Source organism: Eubalaena glacialis, chromosome 2, assembly GCF_028564815.1.
Source record: "Eubalaena glacialis isolate mEubGla1 chromosome 2, mEubGla1.1.hap2.+ XY, whole genome shotgun sequence".
Taxonomy (NCBI): Eukaryota; Metazoa; Chordata; class Mammalia; order Artiodactyla; family Balaenidae; genus Eubalaena; species Eubalaena glacialis.
Window position 1 is genome coordinate 118,539,341 of NC_083717.1, and position 27,852 is coordinate 118,567,192.

General features: G+C 37.0%; 1 protein-coding gene and 2 non-coding genes across 3 annotated transcripts; all 3 read right to left on the bottom strand.

Moving 5' to 3' along the window:
- Nucleotides 1-617: 617 nt before the first annotated feature.
- Nucleotides 618-27,320, bottom strand: CCNB1IP1 (cyclin B1 interacting protein 1). The gene is made up of 6 exons (XM_061182314.1): nt 27,148-27,320; nt 23,901-23,978; nt 22,507-22,571; nt 8,284-8,604; nt 2,605-2,938; nt 618-830 (listed from the first exon to the last, which is right to left on the bottom strand). Exons 3-6 carry the CDS (start codon nt 22,567-22,569, stop codon nt 628-630), a joined length of 921 nt encoding a protein of 306 aa, XP_061038297.1. The 5' UTR covers nt 22,570-22,571; nt 23,901-23,978; nt 27,148-27,320; the 3' UTR covers nt 618-627.
- On the bottom strand, nt 21,484-21,631 carry LOC133086076 (small nucleolar RNA SNORA79). The gene has a single exon (XR_009699857.1). It is a non-coding gene; the product is annotated as a small nucleolar RNA SNORA79 (small nucleolar RNA).
- Nucleotides 23,352-23,428, bottom strand: LOC133086089 (small nucleolar RNA SNORD126). The gene has a single exon (XR_009699869.1). It is a non-coding gene; the product is annotated as a small nucleolar RNA SNORD126 (small nucleolar RNA).
- Nucleotides 27,321-27,852: the final 532 nt, after the last annotated feature.

The following is a 27,852-nucleotide window of genomic DNA, read 5'->3' on the forward strand; positions in this document are numbered from 1 at the left end:
ACTAAACATACATGCATCAAATTGTACCTTCATTCACTGACATGAGCACACCTCCAAACAAGTTAATACAAGGGCAAATACATTAAATATATACAAATAAATGTACACACCCAAGTAACAAGCTACAGGCTCACTCACTATTTCCTGAAACCAAAATCTTCACATAAACATACTGTCAAATGCAGCAAAAAAACAATGTAAAGGAACATACATATACATGTATGTATAAATACCAGAACCCAAAGTGACATGTAGCCATATAACATAGGTGCTTATATAGTATGTTTAAAAACATGGCCTAGTCAGAAATAGCCCAGACAGAAACAAATGGTGATCTACAAAACACCCAATAATATTGTAAGCTTTTCACTACCAGTGAAAACTCAACAGTTCACCCTAAAATTGAGTTTAATAAAATCCTTATGCCTTAAAGAATAGAAACAGAAAAGGAAACCTGATTCTAAAGCCACCCACCACTGCCACTGAATCTCTTATAAGTTGAAAATGTGAAGACAACTTCGAAGACTCAATACAAACACAGAGAGGTTGGTGACTCTTATCTAAAACAAAGATTATTTACTAAATGAAATCACTGAAAGTAAACAGAGAAACATTCTGTAAGGTGAACTAAATTCTTTTTACTTTAAAGGCCCTGCTAGAGACTTGCTGCTGCTCTAATTCATTACTTGGGGAGGCAAAACTAAAAAAGCTGTTGGTGGGTTCAGGTGCTGTGGGAGAACCCACAAAAAATGGTCTGAACTGAAAATCTCCATCTCCACCACCCCGATTTCGAACTGGTGTACTGTCCAAAGGAAACTTGGAGTTGCTCCCTAGGAGAAAAATAAGGGAAGAACTTAAGCATCTATTTCCTTACAGATCTTTTGGAACAAAAAGACAAAGTCATTCAATAAATATTGTAACAGAACTCAACTCCTATGAGATGGATAAAACATAAACCTTGGATAAAGAAAAGGACTATGATGGTCCCCTCCCCTGACCACAGTATATATACCATACCTTCTTCTGTGTGCAGTTTCCAATGATAGCCATTATCTCATCACCAAAAGTAATTTAACACAATGAAATACTTTAGTAGAGCTAGAATTTATAGTACCACAATTTCATTCATTATCTATTAATCTACATCAAAGGAATATCATATGTATTCGTGTGTGTGTGTAAACTTTTGTTTAAGAACAAATCTTTTTTTATGATTTCCATAAACACTCTGGAAAATATATGACAACCATGAAAACCTGGCACATATTTATGACCCGAGATCAATTAGAATAGCCTTAGAAAAATTGTACAATAGATCTATTAAAAGAAGCATTTAACAACTTCCACTGAACGCATCCTTGGCTTTAGTTACATAACTAAAGGAGAATGCTGACTATATCTGCTTCAAGCCAACGATGGTAGCAAGAGGTAAAAGTATTAAAAAGGTAAGTGTGCACAAAAAGAGGAACAGGTAAGAACTGGTGAAAATGAAAGAAATCGAAATAAATGTGGATAGTGACAAGGAAAAAATAAGAACACCTATAATGCCCACAAAAAATAATATTTTGATTGACTAAATTATATGATTAACTGAAAGTTAAGAAGAAACTTATTTTTGTTTCGATTCTCATATCTGATACTTTTCATCTCATTACTTCATGCCTTTTCTAGGACATCGTCTCCTCCCCCACAATAAAATTCAAAAAATGAGGTTTTATAAAAATCCAGCTCAAGAATTTTTACTTTTTTGTGTGCCAAAATTTATTAATAGCATAGTAAAAACTATTGGATTCTGTTATATCAAGAGTAGTATAAAGGGGAGAACTCAGGAAGATATGAGATTCATTGCATCTGACAAGGCATCTAATAAGCAGAAAAGCTAGACTGTACATTTCCATGGGGCAGGAATCCTACCTGGATAATCCTTATATCCTCATTGCCTAAGATTATGCCTAGCAGCCTGGCACATGAATCATGTTTGATAAATATTTGATGAATGTATGAATGAATAAACAGAAGAACAAACAAACCAAACAACCGACAATAACTTAAGAACTGTACAATCAGTATTGTCACGTGAAAGAAACTAAAACATGGCCTTCTCAGAGGATAGCAAATACTTAAGAGTGTGGGCTCTGAAGATAGCTCTGTGACCTTGACCAATTAAACTTTCTGTTCCTCAGTTTTCTCATCTGTAAAATAGGGATGATGATAATAACACCTACCTCATAAAGTTTTGAAAATAACACAAATACATGTAAAGTTATAATAGTCTCTAGCACTTAGTAAGGAATCATTAAATGGCAGCTAATATTATTATTATTATTGCAACTAAATAGCTTTTCATTTGAAGTGGCAATTTGCAACTTTAATTTTGGAATTATTTACTCTCTGTTCAAATAAATTGAAGATGTAACTTAAATGTAAGCAAATAAAATAGATAAAAGTAATGATGGGCAGGTTGAGACGCAGATGAAGAACTTAGAGCCTACTACCACTCTAAGTCTCTGGAGTCTCCACTAACTGCTTGGAATTATGCAGGGCACAGTGTGAAAAATCACTGATTTAAAGAACAGATATTGGATATTACATGTCATTTCTTACCTAATGGGAAGCCAAAAACACCAGACTGTGCAATCATAGATGGTTCAAGGGTACCATCTTGGTTAGCAATAGTGATATTTCGTAGCCTAAGGCTATCATAGAGGCCTTGGAGCTTTTGATACTGGCGATTTCTCTCCATAAGTTTCTCAGAGATGTCACTGAACTTTTTCTTGTATTCTTCTAGCACTTTCTTCATGGAGGTGACCTCCCCTTTCATAGAGGTCAATTCTATATCCTTGCTCTGTATTTGCTGAGTATATATCTTCTCCAACTGTTTCAGATGGCCCTCAGCCTTGCTGAAATTGTATTCTTGATAGAGACGCTCCTGGTGTACCTGTCCCAAGAGAGAAAAGAAAGATTTAAGGTAATAAATGCAAAGTTGTATATTTTAACTTTATACTGATACAAACACAGAAAGAAAAGAAAGACACACATACTGAGATGTTATTACTTTAAAGTTTAGAACCAGGTTAAGAAGCAATTAGGATGTACAATAGGATGGTTATTATAGAAGATAATACGCCATGTCACTAAATGCATAGAAAAAAAATTTGGAGGAATATCCTCAAACCACTACCAGACTACCAAAAAGTATTTGTTTAACCTTAACAAGTGACATGTAGCCCAAAGGTTTCTAATATATAATACTATATTTCAAGTAATCCATAGTGTGGATAACAGATTATAAGATAGCCCCCAATCATCCCTGCCTCCTAGTACTTATATCCTCCCCTTGAGTGTGGACAGGACCTGTGATTAGAATACAGGAAAAATGACAGGATATGGCTTCATCAGTACATTACATAAGAATATAGGGTTTGTCTTACTAGCACACTGTCTCTCTTGCTGGATTTGTGGAAGCAAGAGGCCAAATTGCAAAGGCCAACAGGCAAGTAACTAAGAGCAGCCTCTGGGCAATAGCCAGCAAAATACTGAGGTCACAGTGACTTTAAGCATAGACTTTACAACCTTCACAAAAATTAACTCGAAACTGATTACATATCTAAATGTAAAACACCAAAACTATAAAATTCCTATAAGTTAACATAGGAGAAAATCTAAATGACCTTGGGTTTAGTGGTGACTTTTTAGATAGAATACCAGAGGCACAATCTATGAAAGAAATAACTGACAAGCTAGACTTCATTAAAATTAAAATTTTCTGTTCTGCAAAAGACAATGTCAAGAGAATAAAAAGACAAGCCACAGACTAAGAGAAGATATTTGCAAAAGACACATGTGATAAGATATGTACAAAGTATTTGCAAAAGACACATCTGATTAAGAACTCTTAAAACTCAACAATAAGAAAACAACCCAATTTTAAAAAATGGGCCAAAGACCTTAATAGACATTTCACCAAAGAAGATATACAGATGACAAAAAAGCGTATGAAAAGATGCTCCACATCATATGTAATCAGGGAAATGTAAATTAAAACAATGAGATACGACTACATACCTATTAGAATGACACAAATTCAGAACACTAACAACACCAAATGCTGTCAAGATGTAGAGCAAAAGGAACTCTTTCATTGCTGGTAGGAATGCAAAATGTTATCGCCACTTAAGAAGATAGTTTGGCAGTTTCTTACAAAAGTAAACATACTCTTGCCATACAATCCAGCAATTGTGCTCTTTAGTATTTACCCAGAGGAGCTGAAAATGTATGTCCTGCATACAGATATGTATAGCAGCTTTATTCATAATTACCAAAAGATGGACGCAATCAAGATGTCCTTTAGCAGGTGAATGGATAAATCTAACAATGGAATACAATTCAACACTAAAAAGAAATGAACACTGTCAGGCCATGAAAAAACATGGAGGAAACAAATTCATATTAGTAAGTGAAAGAAGCCAATATGAAAAGGCTACAAACTGTATTATTCCAATTATATGACAGTCTGGAAAAGGCAAAACTATGGAGACAGTAAAAATATCAGTGGTTGCCAGGAGTTGGTGGTAAGGAGAGATGAACAGGTGGTGCACAGAGGATTTTTAGGGCAGTGAAACTACTCTGTATGACATTGTCATAGTGCATACACATCATTATATATTTGTCCAAACTCATGGAATGTACAACCCAAAGAGAGAATCCTAATATAAACAATGGACTTTCGTGGGTGATAGTGATGTGTCAATGTAAGTTCATCATTTGTAACAAATGTACCACTCTGGTGGGGGATGTTGATAACGGGGAGGCTATGCATGTGGGGGGACAAGACATATAGGAAAACTCTGCACCTTCCTCTCAAATTTGCTATGACCCTAAAACTGCTTTAAAAATAAAGTCCATTAAAGAGAATAAAAACGAGGCCCTCAGTCAGATAGTTCATTAGAAAGTGAATGCTGCCAACAACGACATGAGCTTCGGAGCTGATCCTTCTCCAGTCAAGATTCAAATGAAACTGCAGCCCTTGTCAACACCTTGACTGCAGCCTTGTGAGACCCTGAGCAGAATCCATGCGTAGACTCTTGATCCACAGAAACTGAGATAATAAACGTGTGTTGTTTTTAGGCCACTAAATTTGCTGTTTAAGCCACTAAACTTGTTATACATCAATAGACAACTACTACACACAGAAACCAATTTTGGCTTATCTTTGGATTCACTGTCCTTTAAATATTGACAGAAAGCGAAATATGACCACTCTTTTTTTTAACCATTTTTTAATTTGCCCATTCTATATAGTTTGATGTAACTCTTCCAAGTCTGGGTTACCTGTCCCTATTATGTGGTCCCATAGCACTTTCTACTTCCTTTATCATTATCGGCATGAAAAATGTATTGTAAATGTCTGGGTTTTTTCTTTATCTTTATCACCACTAAACTGTAGCCTCCTTGAAACTCCTTATATATTGTTCATTACTGTATACCCAGCACCTAAGATGGTGCATGAGATGTAAGTGTTTCCTGGCATTCAAAAAACTATATGTTAGGGCTTCCCTGGTGGCGCAGTGGTTGAGAGTCTACCTGCCAATGCAGGGGACACGGGTTCGAGCCCTGGTCTGGGAAGATCCCACATGCCACGGAGCAACTAGGCCCATGAGCCACAATTACTGAGCCTGCGCGTCTGGAGCTTGTGCTCCGCAACAAGAGAGGTCGCGATAGTGAGAGGCTGGCGCACCGCGATGAAGAGTGGCCCCCACTTGCCGTAACTAGAGAAAGCCCTCGCACAGAAACGAAGACCCAACACAGCCACAAATAAATAAATAAATAAATAAATAAATGGATCATCACATTAAAAAAAAAAAAAGAGTTTATCTTATTAAAAAAAAACTATATGTTGAATATATATATATATACACATATACATATACATACATATATATATATATATATATATATATATATATATATAGAATGACTAATAGGAAAAAAAGTGAATAAATGAAGTAGAGAAAAATCATTTCTGGCTACTAATTCATTCACTGGTTTCCACCACATCTGAAAAGATGAGAACAATACCACATGTTCATGTTCAATCAATACTACCCCCCAAACTGGAATCTACTTTAAGACAGAGTGTCTATTCATTCAGTCAATAAGTATTTACTGAGACTTAAGACCAGTAATGATCGTCACTGAGGACCCAGAGAAATACAGGAATCAAAACTTGACCTAAAGAGCTCTCCTAACTAGAGAAGATGAACAAATATATAAATAATTACAATACAGGATAAGTAATACAACAAAGGTAAGCATAAGAAGATACAGGATCATGTAAGAGGAACACCTTACCTAGAAAAATATAATGATAATATTTACTTGACAGATGACAAATAGAACCTTTAAGAAGCATTATTATAAATGCATATACAAGATATAACAATATACTCAAGGACATGATAAAAGTTCTCCACAGGAAAACCTTTCTAAGAAGGAGCCAAAGGCAGAAATCAAAAAGGGAAAGAAATAAGTATGTGAATTTGAAGATAAGAATGCTCATCACAGCATTTTTAAAAATAACTTACAAACAAATTATGATACAATCCAATCATTAAAATTATGATTACATCAAATACACAAAAATTTTAAACTTCTGTATGTCAAAAAAATCAATGAAGACTAATAAAAGATAAGTGGAAAAAAAATTTCTAGCAACATCTGAGTTAAGTATATGTATAGAAAGAATTCTTTCAAATCAGTAGGGAAAAGACTACAGCAACTAAAAAAACAAACTGAAACAGGCAATTAATAAAAGAAAACTACATTAAAAATACAAGAAAATGTGTTCATCTAAAAGTCATCCAAGAAATGAATATTCAGAGAGCAATAAGATTCTATTTTACCCATATCTAATTGGTGAGTAGAAAGTATGGAGAACAAGCACCCTCCTACATTTCTTAAGGGAACACAAATTGACATGATCTAACTGGAGGGCAACTTAAAAATACTACAATTTTTAAAACTTTGAAATGTTTAAATCCACTTTCAGGAATTTAAACTTAGCAAAAAATTAAGGATATGAATTTAATGATAACTGCTCATCACAGCATTTTTTAATAATGGAAATAAATTATGATATTATGAAATAATGGAATAATAAATAAATAATAAATAATGGAAATAAATTATGATGGAAATTAAAATTATGATTATAGAATGGCTAATTTTTAAATATTTAATAAAATACTCATAACAGGCATAATATATTATCAATTTACCTGGCCACAGAAACAGTGTCTGTGGTATTACCTTATTTCTGTACAGACAAAATATATATATTATTTTGTCTATATACAAAATATATATATATATATATATATTTATACGCAGAAAAAGTCTAGTAGGGACTTCCCTGGTGGTCCAGCGGTTAAGACTCCACACTCCCAATGCAGGGGGCCCGGGCCCAGGGAATTAGATGCCACAACTTAAAGAGCCAGCATGCCACAACTAAAGACCCCACATGGGGCTCCCCTGGTGGCACAGTGGTTAAGAATCCGCCTGCCAATGCAGGGGACACAGGTTCGAGCCCTGGTCCAGGAAGATCCCACATGCCACGGAGCAACTAAGCCCGTGTGCCACAACTACTGAGCCTGCGCTCTAGAGCCCATGAGCCACAACTACTGAGCCCACATGCCAAAACTACTGAAGCCCGCACGCCTAGAGCCTGTGCTCCGCAACAAGAGAAGCCACTGCAATGAGAAGCCCGCGCATCACAACAAAGAGTTGCCCCTGCTCGCCACAACTAGAGAAAGCCGCGCGCAGCAAAGACCCAAAGCAGCCAAAAATAAATAAATTAAATAAATAAATTTTTAAAAAATAAATAAAGATCCCGCATGCTGCAATGAAGATCCTGAATGTGGGAATGAAGATCCCGAGTGTTGCAACTAAGACCCAGAGTAGCCAAATAAGTAAATAAATAAATATTTTAAAAAGAGAGAGAGAGAGAGAGAACAAAAAAAAAAGAAAAAGTCTAGCAATACACAAACAAAAATATATCAACACTGGTTATCTCTGAGCGATGGAATTATGGATGGTTTTTTATTTTCTTCCTTTTGGATTTTCAACAATAAACATATTACTTTTGAAAAAAAGAAAATTTATTGAAAAGAAAGTTTTCCATACATTCATTAAAAAATAAATACAAACACAGCGAAGGAAAAACATTAGAAGCTTTCACATGTGCCGCAAATCATACCCTCCAGAGAAACTAGCCTAAGCACTAACCTGATACGTCCAGAAGGCCAGTGCTCGGGAGCTAATGTCCAACACAATCTCTGGTCGAAGTCCCGCCAATACCATGGCTTTATATTCCTCTGATGGACTGAGTTCTGTGCGGACAATATCTAGCTTTCCAGAAAGAGTACTGTTGCAGGCAGGGCAGATAGCTGGTGAACGACTAAACTCACCACTGCCATGCTGATCACAGAATATATGAGAGCAGGCAGTGACCCACGCATAACCAGAGAGTTTGATGCGACACTTGCGATAGTTACAAAGCAGCATGTCTTCACACAAAGACATAATAGATAATAAGGTTTCCAGATGCTGAAAAGAATCCAAGAAAGGGGTAAATGAAAAAGTCAAATTGCAGTAAAATTAAATAACTAGATAAGTAAATAAAACATGTTTTTATTCTATTAAGACAAAATAATGTACCTTTTATTAGGCTTTTGTATTTATTATAATAAATATATAATATTGATTTCAGTCACCCAACAATACTGAGTTCCTTCTTTGTGCAAACCACTACCAAGGCCATGAAAAAACTTTTTAAGGAAAAAGTTAAAGACACAGGTGGTTCCACATCTTACTTACAAGTCAAAAATAATATGTTCATGGAAAAAAAAGGCTTACAAACATTTACAAAGTACAAACAAATAAAAATTAAATTAGTGCTTTTTGCCATTCCTCAATACCTAAACAAAAATCCAGATTTATTACCGATTCATAGTTCTCTAGAATATTTTAGTATCACTTCTCACACTTGGCAGATATAAAAGTCCAGGCACTGATTTCAGGCATTCTTTAATGCAAAGTATTTTAAGTTACGTTTTTAGGTTTTCATATATGCTGATTCCTCAGATTCTTTACCTGTGCTGCCTTGACTAAAAAAGAGTAGTAATCTGATAGTATTAAATGGAAACTAACCTAATTCATCCAAGCAGTTGACATTATGAAGCCTGAAAATCTATATAAAAGCAGGTTTTAACACCAATTAAACAACTCACCTATTAATATAAATACTATTCAATGCTGCGCTTCTATTTCAAACATTTGAAAAACCATATAAATACACAAGTTATTTTTCAATATAGTGTTCACTGTTACTGGAGTTTTACTAATCCAAACTAGGCAGCAGTATTCTGAATATACCGAAATTAGTCATATATTGTATAAAATAATAGTAACACATCAATTATACACCAAGGGAAAATGGTCACATTTATGAACTGATAAATTCCGTCAAGAATGTTGCCTTGGTCATAGGGGTGAACAAGGATGCTCTGACACCTTTACCCCAAATGCCCCAGCTGAGGGTGTCTCCACAGGTACAGGCAACTGGCGGCCGGAGTTATGAGGCCTATTTTCCCTCCGGCAGGGCAATATGCCGAGGGGAAGCAGAAGAGGTGGAAACAGTTTGGAACCTGAGCCCCTTCTCAGGCAGAGCGAGAAGCGCAGCTAATTCCAAATTTTCCACAAGGTGGGAGAAAGAGCCAATTTAGTGAGCTGTCCAAGTCAGCGAGGACCAAGTTTTGAGGGTTAGACTCACGGAAACTTCAAATTCGCAGCCCGCTTTCCGCGCTCGAAAGAGAAAATACTAACAACACTAATACCAATAAAATATCTAACCGGAGGCGCCCAGAAAAAACGCGGGAAAACGCCGTTGCCTCCTCAACTCCACGACGAGCGAGGACTCGCCGCGGGCGTCGCCACTACGTCTGAAGGCGCATGCGCGGAGTCGCCCGGGAGCCTGCAGGGGGCTGAGCGCCCGGGTCCCCGCCGCTCAGGATTCTGGGACCCGCCAGGCTGTGGCACCTGCACTGTGGGCGGTGCACCCCCAGGTACGTGCATCTCAGAGAGCGAATCTGACTGGGCCTGGCCTAGGTTTCCCACTTGGGAGCCCCGCAGATACTGTCATCGTGTGCTCTTTTCAGCCCTCGACTGGCACAAGAGTGACATCCTAGGTGTCATGGGCCTAACATTTGAGGTCAGAGCAGAGTGGGTACAGTTGAGAAGCTAACAGCCTCTGAGTACCCGCAGGTGTTTGTCCTGGGAAAATTTGGGGAGTACCGACTGGGCAACAAACACTTTATAAGTATTTAAGGGAAAAAGCCCCCAAAATTGTGTGATACCTATAATTTGACACCTAACACCTCTGTGTTGAGGTAGATTATGCCATTTTTTAAATCCATCTTGAAATAGACATCTTTCCAGCTTTTCCACATCCTCTATATAATATTAAAGAACTTTTCTTGATTCTGAGTCTGCATTATGAACATTCATTACAGCTCTAGGAACGAAGCGATAGGATCGGGTGTCACAGCTTTTTTGAGGTCATCTGCCTGTGTGCTTTCCTGGACCTGCTTGTAATTGTTTAAATATCTGTACTGGCTTTATCCTAATGCTGTTACTTGTCACTTTTTCTGTTCTGTGCTTACTGTATGACTTTCTGCTCAATCTATGAGTCTATTAGAATTCCTATTAGAAATTAAGCCGAGAGCTTGAGGGGTCCTCAGGATACATGCCTTAATGCTGTCTTTTGTCGCCACCTTTCCAGATTATGTGAAACCAGTATGAATTAGTAACAGAAACAACCCAATAAATCAGTAACACAATGGACACTAAGCCCTGCAAACCCCTTTATGGGTTGTGAATCTGTATACTAAACCTTTCTCCTTCAAACAGAAACCTATCCTGATTAAACAACTTTCTGCTCGTTTTTTGTCTATTTGGAACTAGTTCATAGTAATCAGGGTCATCTTGGCCTTTGTATACTTTTCCTAAAACATCTTCTGACAGTTTAGAATAGAAACTCAATTCTAGTGGTACAAAATAGGTTTGAAGAAAATTAGGGGTTCATGTGTAAACCATGTAATCCTTAACATATTCTGGTTATCTGAGCCTTTTGTGCATTTTCTGGTTTTAACTATGCCAAATGTAGAAATATTACTTAAAGTACAATAAAAGGGTATAATCTCATTTCAAGTTATAAACACAAAGCATTCAAATTCTACCAGTACCTAACTTTATGATTCTAGCCAAGTTACGTTTGTGCTGCAGTATGATCCCTTCCTGCTTCTTCATCAATATCGATTCCCCAATGATACTGATTCCCCAGACCTTAGTGTTACCCACACCATTTTCTCTCTAAATCAGTTTCCAATTTCCAACCCATTTAGCTAAAAGCCTGTATGAATTAAAACACACATACACACACACACACACCCCACACACAAATTTTGGGACGGGGGGAGAGAACCTGTTTTGCCAGATAGGAGAAAAGGGGGGTGGCTACAAAGTCTTAATATCCCAGTAGACTGGAACACCAGGAATTGACCTGTTTCTTGGTGGCATGTTGTTGGGAAAACTAGTAAAGTAGTCTTGTTCAGTGAGGCAGAAGCAGGCCTCTGCACGACCTGTGACCCTGCCTGGACTGCACGCCTGCTTGCACACCTAACAATTGCTGCTAGCAAGTCAAGCGGCGCTTACAATAACAAAGGGAGTGGGTCTTGGAATTTCTTGAGCCCTGGGGACCTGGCCAGTCCCCCACGTTCTGGAAAATCTTGTGACTCACATGGTGAAACCAACAGCATTGTTAAAGTGAATCCAGAGCTGCATTTTTGCACACAAACTGATGATATCAGTTTGCGGCCTGGAATTATAAACGAAGCCCCCAGAACTCCAATCTGAAGTCTCACCCGTGGGGTGGATGCACCATCCGGGACCCTTCCCAATTGGAGCTCCAGATTGCTGTCACTCGGGACTTTCCAGCTGCTGTTTGGATCTGGAAGTAGGTGTCGGCCCAATTCGGTGATGTATATCCTGTTATGTTTCTCTAATATTCTTATTCCTTTCCTTCTAATGACTGTATATTAAAATTAAGTTTAATCACCTTTCATTAAAGAATTGATTAAAGCTGTCTACTTATGTGAAACAAGTGGTTATTTTGCCAACGAATCCAACAAACCTTAAAACTGAAAGCAGGCTTTCGGCAAAACACGTGTCCTGTTCTCTCATGACATAGACAAAACCTTCAATGGCTCATTTCTAAGGTGCTCCTGGGGATGAGACCACTGAAATCAATCAAGGCTGGGATACAGAGACCCATCCACCAAAAAGAGCTCTTTAAAATATTGGTTTTTATTATTAAATATCAAGCTTATCAAAAATGTATGGAGAATGACCATCACTCAGCTTTAATAAACCCAAAGCTTTCTCACATTTGATATTTTTAATGAGGTAACAAATTACAGATACAATTGAAGCTTCCCCTGTGTACACCTCAATCCACTTTCCTCTTACCTCTTCAGAGGTAAACAAGCCAGATTTTGGTGTTTATCATTCTCATGCATGCTTTTATACTTTTAATATATGTATGTACATCAAACTTTGTTATGCATATTCTTTTTTTCTTTTTGTCAGCTTGTGTATTCAGAGCCCAATGGAGAGTGGCTCTTTCTCACATGGGTAAACTTACATCTCAGAATCTCCAGTGAACACCGTAACTGCTGTGTAGACTGAGTATTTATTTCAAGCTGACCAGTCTATTGTCTCCCTATCACATTTTAATAAGAAGCACAGAATTGTGAAAGGTTGTGGGAGGCATGTAGGGAATTATTAAACTGTTCAGTGACAAAAGGCACTGATGATACCCTGATGCCATCACACTAATCATAGGAATAACACAGCCAGTGGATTGAAGATACTTAAAATCGAACAGACAAAGTGCCCCCACTTGAAGAGTGCCAGACTGGGCACAGGTGCCATTTGCTTGTGACACTCCTTTTCCTGTATTTCGGGACTGACCCACCCTCTTTATGATGGGCAATTCCCTCTTCACCTCTTTATTATTTTTTTGAATTTTTGAATTTTATTTTATTTTTTTATACAGCAGGTTCTTATTAGTCATCCATTTTATACACATCAGTGTATACATGTCAATCCAAATGGCCCAATTCATCACACCACCACTCCCACCCCCCACTTTACCCCCTTGGTGTCCATACGTTTCTTCTCTGCATCTCTGTCTCTATTTCTGCCCTGCAAACCGGTTCATCTGTACCATTTTTCTAGGTTCCACATATATGCGTTAATATACGATATTTCTTTTTCTCTTTCTGACTTACTTCACTCTGTATGACAGTCTCTAGATCCATCCACGTCTCTACAAATGACCCAATTTCGTTCCTTTTTACAGCTGAGTAATATTCCATTGTATATATGTACCACATCTTCTTTATCCATTTGTCTGTCGATGGGCATTTAGGTTGCTTCCATGAACTGGCTATTGTAAATAGTGCTGCAATGAACATTGGGGTGCATGTGTCTTTTTGAATTATGGTTTTCTCTGGGTATATGCCCAGTAGTGGGATTGCTGGGTCATATGGTAATTCTATTTTTAGTTTTTTTTGTTTTGTTTTTTTAAAAATTTATTTATTTATTTATCTTTGGGTGTGTTGGGTCTTCGTTTCTGTACAAGGGCTTTCTCTAGTTGTGGCAAGCGGGGGCCACTCTTCATCGCGGTGCGTGGGCCTCTCACTATCGTGGCCTCTTGTTGCGGAGCACAGGCTCCAGACGTGCAGGCTCAGTAGCTGTGGCTCACGGGCTTATTTGCTCCGCGGCATGTGGGATCTTCCCAGACCAGGGCTCGAACCCGTGTCCCCTGCATTGGCAGGCAGATTCTCAACCACTGCGCCACCAGGGAAGCCCTACTTCAAATATTTTTTGAGTATCTATTCTGGGCCAGGCGTTACAGATAAGCAAGTTATCCTGCTTTCATGGAGTTTACAATCTAGCAAACAATCAAAGAATAATAGAAGAAAATATTTTACTCATTTTTTTTTGCTGCCTCTTGCATTTTTGAAAGTTGATTCTATAAACCATTTCCATAAACCATTTTAAGGAACCTCCATACTGTTCTCCACAGTGGCTGTATCAATTTACATTCCTACCAACAGTGCAGGAGGGTTCCCTTTCCTCCACACCCTCTCCAGCATTTGTTGTTTGTAGATTTTCTGATGATGCCCATTCTAACTGGTGTGAGGTGATACCTCATTGTAGTTTTGATTTGCATTTCTCTAATAATTAGTGATGTTGAGCAGCTTTTCATGTGCTTCTTGGCCATATGTATGTCTTCTTTGAGAAATGTCTATTTAGTTCTTCTGCCCATTTTTGCATTGGGTTGTTTTTTTTTTTAATATTGAGCTGCATGAGCTGTTTATATATTTTGGAGATTAATCCTTTGTTTGTTGATTCGTTTGCAAATATTTTCTCCCATTCTGAGGGTTGTCTTTTCATCTTGTTTATGGTTCCCTTTGCTGTGCAAAAGCTTTTAAGTTTCATTACGTCCCATTTGTTTATTTTTGTTTTTATTTCCATTACTCTAGGAGGTGGATCAAAAAAGATCTTGCTGTGATTTATGTCAGAGTGTTCTTCCTATGCTTTCCTCTAAGAGTTTTATAGTATCTGGTCTTACATTTAGGTCTCTAATCCATTTTGAGTTTATTTTTGTGTATGGTGTTAGGGAGTATTCTAATTTCATTCTTTTACATGTAGCTGTCCAGTTTTCCCAGCACCACTTATTGAAGAGACTGTCTTTTCTCCATTGTATATCCATGCCTCCTTTTCATATTAGTTGACCATAGGTGCGTGGGTTTATCTCTGGGCTTTCTGTCTTGTTCCATTGATCTATATTTCTGTTTTTGTGCCAGTACCATATTGTCTTGATTACTGTAGCTTTGCAGTATAGTCTGAAGTCAGGGAGTCTGATTCCTCCAGCTCTGTTTTTTTCCCTCAAGACTGCTTTGGCTATTCGGGGTCTTTTGTGTCTCCATACAAATTTTAAGATTTTTTGTTCTAGTTCCGTAAAAAATGCCATTGGTAATTTGATAGGGATTGCATTGAATCTGTAGATTGCTTTGAGTAGTATAGTCATTTTCACAATATTGATTCTTCCAATCCAAGAACATGGTATATCTCTCCATCTGTTGGTATCATCCTTAATTTCTTTCATCAGTGTCTTATAGTTTTCTGCATACAGGTCTTTTGTCTCCCTAGGCAGGTTTATTCCTAGATATTTTATTCTTTTTGTTGCAATGGTAAATGGGAGTGTTTCCTTTATTTCTCTTTCAGATTTTTCATCATTAGTGTATAGGGATGCAAGAGATTTCTGTGCATTAATGTTGTACCCTGCAACATTACCAAATTCATTGATTAGCTCTAGTAGTTTTCTGGTGGCATCTTTAGGATTCTGTATGTATAGTATCATGTCATCTGCAAACAGTGACAGTTTTACTTCTTCTTTTCCAATTTGTATTCCTTTTATTTCTTTTTCTTCTCTGATTGCCATGGCTAGGACTTCCAAAACTATGTTGAATAATAGTGGTGAGAGTGGACATCCTTGTCTCGTTCCTGATCTTAGAGGAAATGCTTTCAGGTTTTCACCATTGAGAATGATGTTTGCTGTGGGTTTGTCGTATATGGCCTTTATTATGTTGAGGTAAGTTCCCTCTATGCCCACTTTCTGGAGAGTTTTTATCATAAGTGGGTGTTGAATTTTGTCAAAAGCTTTTTCTGCATCTATTGAGATGATCATATGGTTTTTATTCTTCAATTTGTTAATATGGTGTATCACATTGATTGATTTGCATATATTGAAGAATCCTTGCATCCCTGGGATAAATCCCACTTGATCATGGTGTATGATCCTTTCAATGTGTTGTTGGATTCTGTTTGCTAGTATTTTGTTGAGGATTTTTGCATCTATATTCATCAGTGATATTGGTCTGTAATTTTCTTTTTTTGTAGTATCTTTGTCTGGTTTTTGTATCAGGGTGATGGTGGCCTCATAGAATGCGTTTGGGAGTGTTCCTTCCTCTGAAATTTTTTGGAAGAGTTTGAGAAGGATGGGTGTTAGCTCTTCTCTAAATGTTTGATAGAATTCACCTGTGAAGCCATCTGGTCCTGGACTTTTGTTTTTTGGAAGATTTTTAATCACAGTTTCAATTTAATTACTTGTGATTGGTCTGTTCATATTTTCTGTTTCTTCCTGGTTCAGTCTTGGAAGGTTATACCTTTCTAAGAATTTGTCCATTTCTTCCAGGTTGTCCATTTTATTGGCATAGCGTTGCTTGTAGTAGTCTCTTAGGATGCTTTGTATTTCTGCAGTGTCCGTTGTAACTGCACCTTTTTCATTTCTAATTTTATTGATTTGAGTCCTCTCCCTCTTTTTCTTGATGAGTCTGGCTAATGGTTTATCAATTTTGTTTAGCTTCTGAAAGAACAAGCTTTTAGTTTTATTGATCCTTGCTATTGTTTTCTTTGTTTCTGTTTCATTTATTTCTGCTGTGATCTTTATGATTTCTTTCCTTCTGCTAACTTTGAGTTTTGTTTGTTCTTCTTTCTCTAGTTCCTTTAGGTGTAAGGTTAGATTGTTTACTTGAGATTTTTCTTGTTTCTTGAGGTAGGCTTGTATAGCTATAAACTTCCCTCTTAGAACTTCTTTTGCCACACCCATGGGTTTTGGATTGTCATGTTTTTGTTGTCATTTGTCTCTAGGTATATTTTGATTTCCTCTTTGATTTCTTCAGTGATCTCTTGGTTATTTAGTAACGTATTGCTTAGCCTCCATGTGTTCGTGTTTTTTACGTTTTTTTCCTTGTAATTGATTTCTAATCTCATAGCATTGTGGCCAGAAAAGATGCTTGATATGATTCCAATTTTCTTAAATTTACTGAGGCTTGATTTGTGACCCAAGATGTGATCTATCGTGGAGAATGTTCCATGCGCACTTGAGAAGAAAGGGTAATCTGCTGTGTTTGGATGGAATGTTCTATAAATTTCTATTAAACCTATCTGGTCTATTGTGTCACTTAAAGTTGTGTTTCCTTATTAATTTTCTGTCTGGATGATCTGTCCATTGGTGTAAGTGAGGTGTTAAAGTTCCCCGCTATTACTGTGTTACTGTCGATTTCCTCTTTTATAGCTGTTAGCAGTTGCCTTATGTATTGTGGTGCTCCTATGTTGGGTGCATATATATTTATAATTGTTATATCTTCTTCTTGGATTGATCCCTTGATCATTATGTAGTGTTCTTCCTTGTCTATTGTAACATTCTTTATTTTAAAGTCTATTTTATCTGATATGAGTATTGCTACTCCAGCTTTCTTATGATTTCCATTTGCATGGAATATCTTTTTCCATCCTGTCACTTTCAGTCTGTATGTGTCCCTAGGTCTGAAGTGGGTCTTGTAGACAGCATATATATGGGTCTTGTTTTTGTATCCATTCAGCAAGCCTGTGTCTTTTGGTTGGAGCATTTAATCCATTCATTTTTAAGGTAATTATTGATACGTGTGTTCCTATGACCATTTTCTTAATTGTTTTGGGTTTGTTTTTGTAGGTCCTTTTCTTCTCTTCTGTTTCCCACTTAGAGAAATTCCTTTAGCATTTGTTGAAGAGCTGGTTTGGTGGTGCTGAATTCTCTTAGCTTTTGCTTGTCTGTAAAGCTTTTGATTTCTCCATCAAATCTGAATGAGAGGGGCTTCCCTGGTGGTGCAGTGGTTGAGAGTCCGCCTGCTAATGCAGGGGACACGGGTTCGAGCCCTGGTCTGGGAAGAACCCACATGCCGCGGAGCAACTGGGCACGTGAGCCACAACTACTGAGCCTGCGCGTCTGGAGCCTGTGCTCCGCAACAAGAGAGGCTGCGATAGTGAGAGGCCCGCGCACCGTGATGAAGAGTGGCCCCCACTTGCCACAACTGGAGAAAGCCCTCACACAGAAACGAAGACCCAACACAGCCAAAAAAAAAAAAAAAAAAAAAAAAATCTGAATGAGATCCTTGCTGGGTAGAGTAATCTTGGTTGTAGGTTCTTCCCTTTCATCACTTTAAGTATATCATGCCACTCCCTTCTGGCTTGTAGAGTTTCTGCTGAGAAATCAGCTGTTAACCTTATGGGAGTTCCCTTGTATGTTATTTGTCATTTTTCCCTTGCTGCTTTCAATAATTTTTCTTTGTCTTTAATTTTTGCCAATTTGATTACTATGTGTCTCGGTGTGTTTCTCCTTGGGTTTATCCTGTATGGGACTCTCTGCGCTTCCTGGATTTGGGTGGCTATTTCCTTTCCCATCTTAGGGAAGTTTTCAACTATAATCTCTTCAAATATTTTCTCTGGTCGTTTCTCTCTCTCTTCTCCTTCTGGGACTCCTATAATGCAAATGTTTTTGCATTTAATGTTGTCCCAGAGGTCTCTTAGGCTGTCTTCATTTCTTTTCATGCTTTTTTCTTTATTCTGTTCCACAGCAGTGAATTCCACCATTCTGTCTTCCAGGTCACTTATCCGTTCTTCTGCCTCAGTTATTCTGCTATTGATTCCTTCTAGTGTATTTTTCATTTCAGTTATTGTGTTGTTCATCTCTGTTTGTTTGTTCTTTAATTCTTCTAGATCCTTGTTAAACATTTCTTGTATCTTCTCGATCTTTGCCTCCATTCTTTTTCCGAGGTCCTGGATCATCTTCACTAACATTATTCTGAATTCTTTTTCTGGAAGGTTGCCTATCTCCACTTCATTTAGTTGTTTTCCTGGGGTTTTATCTTGTTCCTTTATCTGGTACATAGCCCTCTGCCTTTTCATCTTGTCTATCTTTCTGTGAATGTCTTGCATGTTAAAACTACTAAATCTTCTCACACAACAAATATCAGTTGGCCATATTTTTAATTCATTGTTTTTGAGATGTAAAGTTAATACACATACCTCGTATTAATTCATTTTAACAGCCAAATGCTACAAACCACAATTTATTCATTCATTCTTCTAATGGATATTAGTTCCTGGCTTTTACAATTAAAAATACGACTGCAATGAACTTTCTGTACATGCCTCCTTGAATACACATGTCAAGAATTCTTATAGAATATAATACTCAAAGACCAGGTATAAGCATCTTCCAATAAACTAGATGTTGCCAAACCATTCTCTAAAGTAATAACATAAATTTCACTGCCACCAGCAAAGATGAGAGCCCACTACTCCAGCCTTGGCAACACGTTTAAGTGTCGAGGTTGTTTTGTTTTGTTTTGTTTTCATTTTTGCCCGTCTGATGGCAGTGAAATGGTATCTCAGTGTTGTTTTAATGTGGAAATCTTTTATTACTAGTTAGATAAAGCATCTTTTCATGTGAATTACTACTCAGGGATCCTCATCTCTGTATTGTCCATTCATATCCTTTGATCATTTTCTTGATTTAAATGGAGACTTTGTCAGTTACATGATGTGCAAACATAAGTTTGAATTTTAGTATATACAAATTTATCGATCTTTCCTTTTTGTGCTTTATGTGTACTCCAGTGTCATAGTCTTTGCTTTTCTACAGGTTTAAAGTTTTGCTTTTCATTTATAGATCTTTAATCCATTCTTCCTAAGAAGTCTGGATAAACTCTGAAAGCACAATTTGTGCTTACATATCACTTATACCATTTAACTGCAGGTTACTTTACCTTTCAAAATGGTATTTTTACCATGAAGTTTGATTTTGATCTTATTCAGATATTTTAAGTACATATTGGCTATATTATGAGTATTTATGCACCATGTTTCTCTAAGAGCTTCAGAGATAATAATCTTCCCCCCTTATTATCTTTGAATCTGACTGTCAGCATCATCTACTCTAAAACTAATTTGATACTTATATTTGTTTTAATAGAAGAATCTAAAGAATAGGTTTCATATTCTAACAGAAGTTATTATAGTTGCATACCATTTGTGTGATTCTGGCATAAGCACAAGTATTAAATTTCATTCCAAAACACAGTGAAGTATACCAAACTTCCAATATTTGGATGTACATTTTGTATCCCTTGCATGTTAAATATACCCTCATGGATGTAAATAAAGAATATAGGGCAAAAAAATCTGTAAAGTATAATTTAGCCAAAACAATTGAGAATATTTCAACATTAAATATAAAGCAAAAAAAAAAAAAAAAGACTTTTTAATCATACCTGAGTGGTATGTGCAATTTAAATCAATGAAAAATTTCCAATGAAATGTACATAATAAAAGATTTCCTACTAAATATTAGTAAGCTTTTATATATCTATTCCTCACATACACAGTTTGTTTTGGCAGCCATTCTTCATTGCCTCTTAAAGGATCAAGCATCATAACCAGATATTAAGTAGACTCACTGGTATCCAGATAGTTTATACATCAGAGTCAAAATTTAAGTCCCAGTTATTCCATGTAAATGTCTTGCTGAAATGCCATTAAAATGGTTGTTATTTTCCAGGGATTAAAAAAAACAAAATTCTATGGAAATTTTAATTAACTTCAAATATATTTTTTTTTTATGATGATGAAAGCTTGATGGTATTCACATTGCTTAATTTGTGTCATGCTTTATTTATTTATTTATTTATGGCTGTGTTGGGTCTTCGTTTCTGTGCAAGGGCTTTCTCTAGTTGTGGCAAGCGGGGGCCACTCTTCATCGCGGTGCGCGGGCCTCTCACTATCGCGGCCTCTCTTGTTGAGGAGCACAGGCTCCAGACGCGCAGGCTCAGTAATTGTGGCTCACGGGCTTAGTTACTCCGCGGCATGTGGGATCTTCCCAGACCAGGGCTCGAACCCGTGTCCCCTGCATTGGCAGGCAGATTCCCAACCACTGCGCCACCAGGGAAGCCCAACTTCAAATATTTTTTGAGTATCTATTCTGGGCCAGGCATTACAGATAAGCAAGTTATCCTGCTTTCATGGAGTTTACAATCTAGCAAACAATCAAAAACTAATAGAAGAAAATATTCTACTCATTTTTTTTTGGCTGCCTCTTGCATTTTTGAAAGTTGATTCTATAAACCATTTCTGGTGAGAAAAGTCAGTGTCCGTCTTTAATTTGAAGAATCATCTACCTTCATGCTGCAAAGAAAAAGATATTTTTGATACTTCCCTGAAATGTGTGAATAACTACTCAATAGAAAACTGAGTAAACCATTTAAAATTTATACATGAATGACTTCAGAGTATAATGTTACAATAACTCCCAGAATCAACTGACTAGAGCTCTTTCTTTCATAGCCCTAGATCAGTGCTATTCAAAAGCAATTGCAATCAAAAGGTTCTCTATACATTAGATCCTCATGTTTTAAAATTAGTGGGTTTTTTTAAAATCACAGGTATATTTTCTTAACCTAGAATCACCACCTGCTTTGCAATTGTTTGACTCCGCAAAAATCAGATGGCACTAACGGACAGCCAACCCATCCTCATGGTGCCCTGAGTGAAGACAAGTCAGCTTAGATATATGACAGACTAAAATCCCACTACTTAAGGCTCCAAGCAGTGAGAGGAACAGCCATCAAATATTATCTCTAATCATTTTGATAAACATTTTAATAAGTGTTTTAAGAAACATCACTACAATCACTACATCTAACTTTTTAAAAAGTCATTCAAGAACTAGAACCATTAAGTATCAACTGGACCAGCTAGATAGACAAAAAGAGGAATTAGGTGATAAATAAATTAGTGCCAAAACCAAGATTAATTAAGAAAATGTTATTGGAACAGTTATATAGGGATATACACTATAGACCTTATTACCATACTTTGCCTAATTCTGGAACTAAATTAGGCTTTGTGTGCTAGGGGTAAAGATGATGAGGGATAGACCAACTGGCAGAAAGATGCACATAAGCAATAAAAACAAAGAATTTCTGATAACCTCTTAGGCAGATGTCAGAAATTGCCAGGTAGTACAGTCTAAGACAAATATAAACTTGGACTCTGATGATAAAATAGCTAACATCTATTGAGCATTTACCATATGTTAACAATGTTCTAAGCCCCACACATTTATTATCTAATTTAATCTTCCAAGTTAAGTATTATTCCTTTGAGTCAGGTACTACAATTATCAGCTTCTAAGATATAAAGACCCTAAGACTCTGAGATGTTAAGAAACTTGCCAAGGTTACACAGCTGCTTAAGTGATACAGAATGGGTTTGAACACAGTCTGACTCCAGAAGCCATGTATAACTACTATGCTAAGCTACCTCTCAACATGTTTAGTTGACTTTTTAAAAAATGAAATTTGTAGCACCTTAGCAGCTAGCCATGAAGTCACTAAGCTGAGTTCTCACAGATTCATATGTATGTCAAATTTCTCAATTTCAACATAAGCCTTACCATAAAACAAAAATGCTATTATTATCTATTGTATATCCAGGACTTACAGCTCCCAAGAGTTCCAGGCTGGGAAAGAAGGGAGACTCCAATCCAGTCTCCCAAAGTTTCATTTCTGCAACAGACACAGCCAAAAGCTAAAAAATTATTTCAAGTGCTGATGTTACTTTGAATTATTTGTATTTCCTATATTTCACCCTCATATGTAACCCCATTCTGTGCTGAAACTTGCAGGTACAAGAATATGAGCCTGTCCCATCTGGGTTGCTTTAAATAACTTTAAATTATACATGAATATCATAAAGTCAGAAAAGACTGGTTAACAAGATCACCCATACAACCCAATTCTAAAGACAATAATCCCTAGTATTTGAGTATATCCTTTCAAATGACTTCTCAAGTAAACATAAGCATATAAAAATGTTTAAGCAGAAAAAGGATTATACATATTGCTCTGTAACTTGTTTTTAAATTAATGTATCATGAATACTCTTCCATTTCAAGAAAGACAAACCAGTATCATAACTTTTAGTGATTGTATAGTATTGCATTTTATTATCTTGATTTTAAAATTGATTTAACCAACTCTGGGGTTCTCTTAATCTTATATATAGACTAACAAAATAGTGATTAGTTTAATACTGTCAAGTTAAGTAGTTAATAGAATTATACCAGTTATCAGTGTTTTTTCTGTACTGTTTGAATTATTAGATTAAGGATTCTAGACCCAAGTTCTGTCTATCTCAAAGAGATATCACAAAAGATCAAAGCACAACAAAATGTTGTAGTAGCAAATTCATAATTCAAAGATTTAAGAATTACCTAACATCACAGGCTAGATTCCAGTAAAAATTTCAAGACGCAGAATTCAATTCCAGGTGTTTACCCTAGCTTTAGTCTGCTCAGAGCATGTGTTTAATCAGGGCGATCAGCTGAAACATGAACTTAACATGCGTTTCACCATGGCAAACTGCGAATGACTGACTGGTAAAGGACAAACCACCACCAGCTCCTCATCCCTAAACCAGTGAAACTCTGTTAAGGTTAGAACTAAGGCCCCTTCAACTACCACTAAATTTCAGCCACTAAGAAAATTGAGCCCCCAGGGACTTCCCTGGTGGTCCAGTGGTTAAGAATCTGCCTTCCAATGCAGGGGATGCAGGTTCAATCCCGGGTGGGGGAACTAAGATCCCACATGCCGCGGGGCAACTAAGCCCGTGTGCAGCAACTACAGAGCCCACGTACTCTGGAACCCGTGCACCACAACTAGAGATAAGTCGCACACCACAGTGAAAGATACCACATGCCACAACTAAGACCCGATGCAGCCCAAAAAATAAATAAATAAATATTTTTAAAAAAAGAAAGAAAATTGAGCCCCCCAAATTGCTAGGTGATTAGAAATTCAAATGAGGTAAAACTGAAGGTTTTCTTTTATACTTACCTGTGGTATCAAATGAATCCAGCTTGTATCTAGGAATCAAGTTGAGCTATAGGATTTATCAACTATCTGGCATCATCTCTGGAAAATAAAAAATTAATAAATTTTAAAATATGCAGGGGCTTCCCTGGTTAAGAAAGTGGCATAGTGGTTAAGAATCTGCCTGCCAATGCAGGGGACACAGGTTTGAGCCCTGGTCCAGGAAGATCCCACATGCCACGGAGCAACTAAGCCTGTGCACCACAACTACTGAGCCTGCGCCCTAGAGCCTGCGAGCCACAACTACTGAGCCCACGTGCCGCAACTACTGAAGCCTGTGTGCCTAGAGCCTGTGCTCCGCAACAAGAGAAGCCACTGCAATGAGAAGCCTGCGCACCTCAACAAAGAGTAGCCCCCACTCGCCGTAACTAGAGAAAGCCCGTGCACAGCAACAAAGACCCAACGCAGCCAAAAATAAATAAATTAAATAAATAAATCTTTAAAAAAAAATATGCAAATGCTCTGACTATAAGACTTGAATGCACACCAGCCTACTCCACACCAAGTCACACCCATATAGCCTCAAGGAAAATTAACCTCAAAGAAAACTGTTCATTCTTTATTTGAATCTCCATTCAGCAGTATAAATTGACCCATCTACTTGGAGGATGTCATCAAATGCCCAAACTCAGTATCAGACTAGGGCAGGACTTCTGTACAAGCTCCGCTATTTGTATAAATTTAAAAGTTTGGGTAAAACTGTACGATAAATCTAACCAACCTCTGAAAGGTTATAAAAGTCAACAGTCTAACAAAAGAATAGGTATGCAAAAAGAAGGAGCTGTGTGCTGGCTGCAAACAGAGCTTGGCAGTCATGGGATAAATGGCATGGGTTACTGCCAGTCTCTCCAAGTTCACAGGGTATGTGATTGCAGAAAACACTCGTAATCACCACAGGATAACCACAGTCATTAAATTCACAAAATCCTTTCAAAAAAAAAAAGGGAAGGAGCTAAGAACTCCTAAGAGTCAAATAAATGAGAAGTCAACCTAAAATAGTCAGCTTTTTTTTCAAAGCATGTTTCAATTTCATTTGAGCCAGTGTCAATTATATTTAACCTCTACTTCTGTTAAAGTTTTATCACAATAAACTAAAGAAAACCTTCCCTTGACATAGCAAATTTGAATTAGCATTCTTTGGAGCACAAATCGGCCACAAGATGGCACTGTAAGAAAGAGGCTTTAATTTGTTCTTCCAGAGCTTGAGTGTAATCTGAACCTTTAGGTGAAACAGACTGGACACAAAGCTCATCACCTAAAATGATGAGTGAAACAGACTAGACACAAAGCTCATCACCGTAAGCAACCTTCATACTATTCCCTACTCTTCACCTAATTACTAACTAGAAAATTTTATTACATTTAATGATCATTTAAAATTATTAACTACACGTTACAGTTATATTTTTATCATGTTCCTTTTCATGCAGCAATGGGGAAATTTAAAACTCCACAATCTCAAATACAATCTAGCTAGAAAGACAACACTCATGAAAATTAATGTCTATGGTAAGTACAAAATAAGTGGGAGAGAGAACCAAGTAATGTTAAGAAGAATCATTGGTCAAGGAAGGCTTCATGAACAAAAAAGGTAGGTCTTGAATGAGCCTCAAAATTGCACTTAGAATAATATTTATTATATATATGAGAGTTGCTAAGAGAGTAATCTCAAAAGTTCTCAACACAAGAAGAAAAAATTTGTAACTAGGTGTGGTGATGGATCTTAATTAGAATTATTGTGGTAATCATTTTATAGTATATACAAATACTGAATTATTATGTTGAACACCTGAAACTAATATAATGTAATACATCAATTATATCTCAATAAAAGAAAAATTGCACTCTCCAATAGGTTAACACCACATACAGCCTAAATTTAAATTAAACTAAAAATTAAATTCTTCAGTCACATTTTGATTGCTCAATAGCCTCATGTGGCTGATCGCTACCAAACTGGATAGTACACATATAGAATATTTCCATCATCACAGAAAGTTGTGTTGGACAGCAGTGCCTTAAAGGGTGGGTAAGACTAAAATAAGCTGACAGAAAGGAAGTAGTAGCTATCGTTCTTAAATATTCCTACAATCTGTCAAGAACTACTGAAACCATTTCAAACTTTACAACAAAAGTTTTTCTCATATTTACAAGGAAATTTGAGGCTCAGAGAAGTTAGATAAATTTCAAAAGTCCATCTAGCTATTAAGAGCTAGGATTTAAACCCAATTCTGTCACAACTCCATATTTTCACTTCACAATGCCACTTCCTACGTGAAATAAGAAGCAGAGCTACGAAAGATGGTTTGCTTTAGAACGTATTAAGAATGGCATACTGGCTCAATAGGTCAGAAAGAAAATGAGGTGTTTTAAGTAACTCAGAGATATAATCAAAGTGTTATTTTACTCCTTCTTGTCCTATACTTGAATGGTGCTTTAATTATTCAAAATGTATTGGAGATCAGCAGCATGAGAAATTAACTAAGGGAACATAGGAAGCAAGACTTATTGCGAGATTTCACCATTTCTTATTGTGAGAGTTTCAACATTGTCTAGCCTCAAAAGTCCATGTCCAAGTACTTCTTACACAAAAATAATTATAGATTTAAAAGTGTAACTTCTCTATTTGTCTCATCTCACAAACAAAACCCAGATTGCAAAGGGCCTGGTCTTTGTGTCCTTGGCACATAGCACAAAGCCTAGCACATAAATCCTGATGATATATGATGCCTTTCCCAACGTGTGATGCTCCCTGCAGGATTCTAGTCACGCTTCAGCAAGTGTTATTCTACCACCTGAAGGCCGTTGTATATTTACTGAGTTGTTTTGGGAGCTAAAGTAAACATTCTGTAAGTACTCCATTAACAATCAATGACCTGCTCATTTTGTTTCCTGTGGCAATAAGTTCTCCAAAGGACTGGTGCTCATGGGCAAAAGGTACATTTTACATGTGAACAGATGTTTCATGAGGCCTGATACAAACCACAAATTGCTAATACTGAATCAGCTGATGCTTCTATTTTAAAGTTATGTTATCACTCAATTTTACTCAGTTCCATTCCAATTTACTCAGTGCCTACTGTGTATCTCACACTATGGGATACAACGGTAACTCGACGAACCTATCTTTTTTAGATAGAAAAGGCACATACACATGTGAGACAGAGAACACTTTAAGGCATCATATCTTGGTCAAAGTTCAAGTACTTACGTTTATGATCCCATCAGCACTTAACCATTCCTACTGAGGATGTCCAAATCCAACCCCACCTGATTTTTAGGGGTCTGTAGCAGATGTTGCAGAGGCTTTCACACTGCTGCTTCTGGGCTGGCACACACGGTGCTGAAGACCTAGGCCTTCCTTCCTCAGTGGATTCCATCTTCAACCTGAAGCAGAAGGAAAACAACACAAAACTTTGTATAGGAAGTAAAGGCTAAATTGGTTGCTTGCCACCGTCCTCTTCTAGAGACAGCTCTGTAAGGCTGTACTATCAGAACAGACACCCACATTTTATTTCCCATTCACTGTCAGTCATTTTAGCCAAGAATACCGATTGTTTTAACCTCTCAGTGCAGGAGGAATCCACTCAGAGCACATATGAAATGAAAGTGGTGAGATCAGAAACACCGACTGATCATACAGCTCACCCCAAGAGACCACCATTTCACCCAATCCCAGTCCCATTTTGCTGGTGGAGCAAAATAAAAATGAAATAAAAATATAGTACCTGAGGGCTTTGGGTCAAAACAGCAATAAGGAATGATTTTAAATCAATATGAAAAGGCAATAAAACCTACTCTGTTCACTTCATATTTTATCTATTTCATAATACTTTGCCTATCTTAGAATTTATAAAGCACTGTCCATATATGTCCACATAGTACCTCATTTTGCAAGTACTACGTCATCTCCATT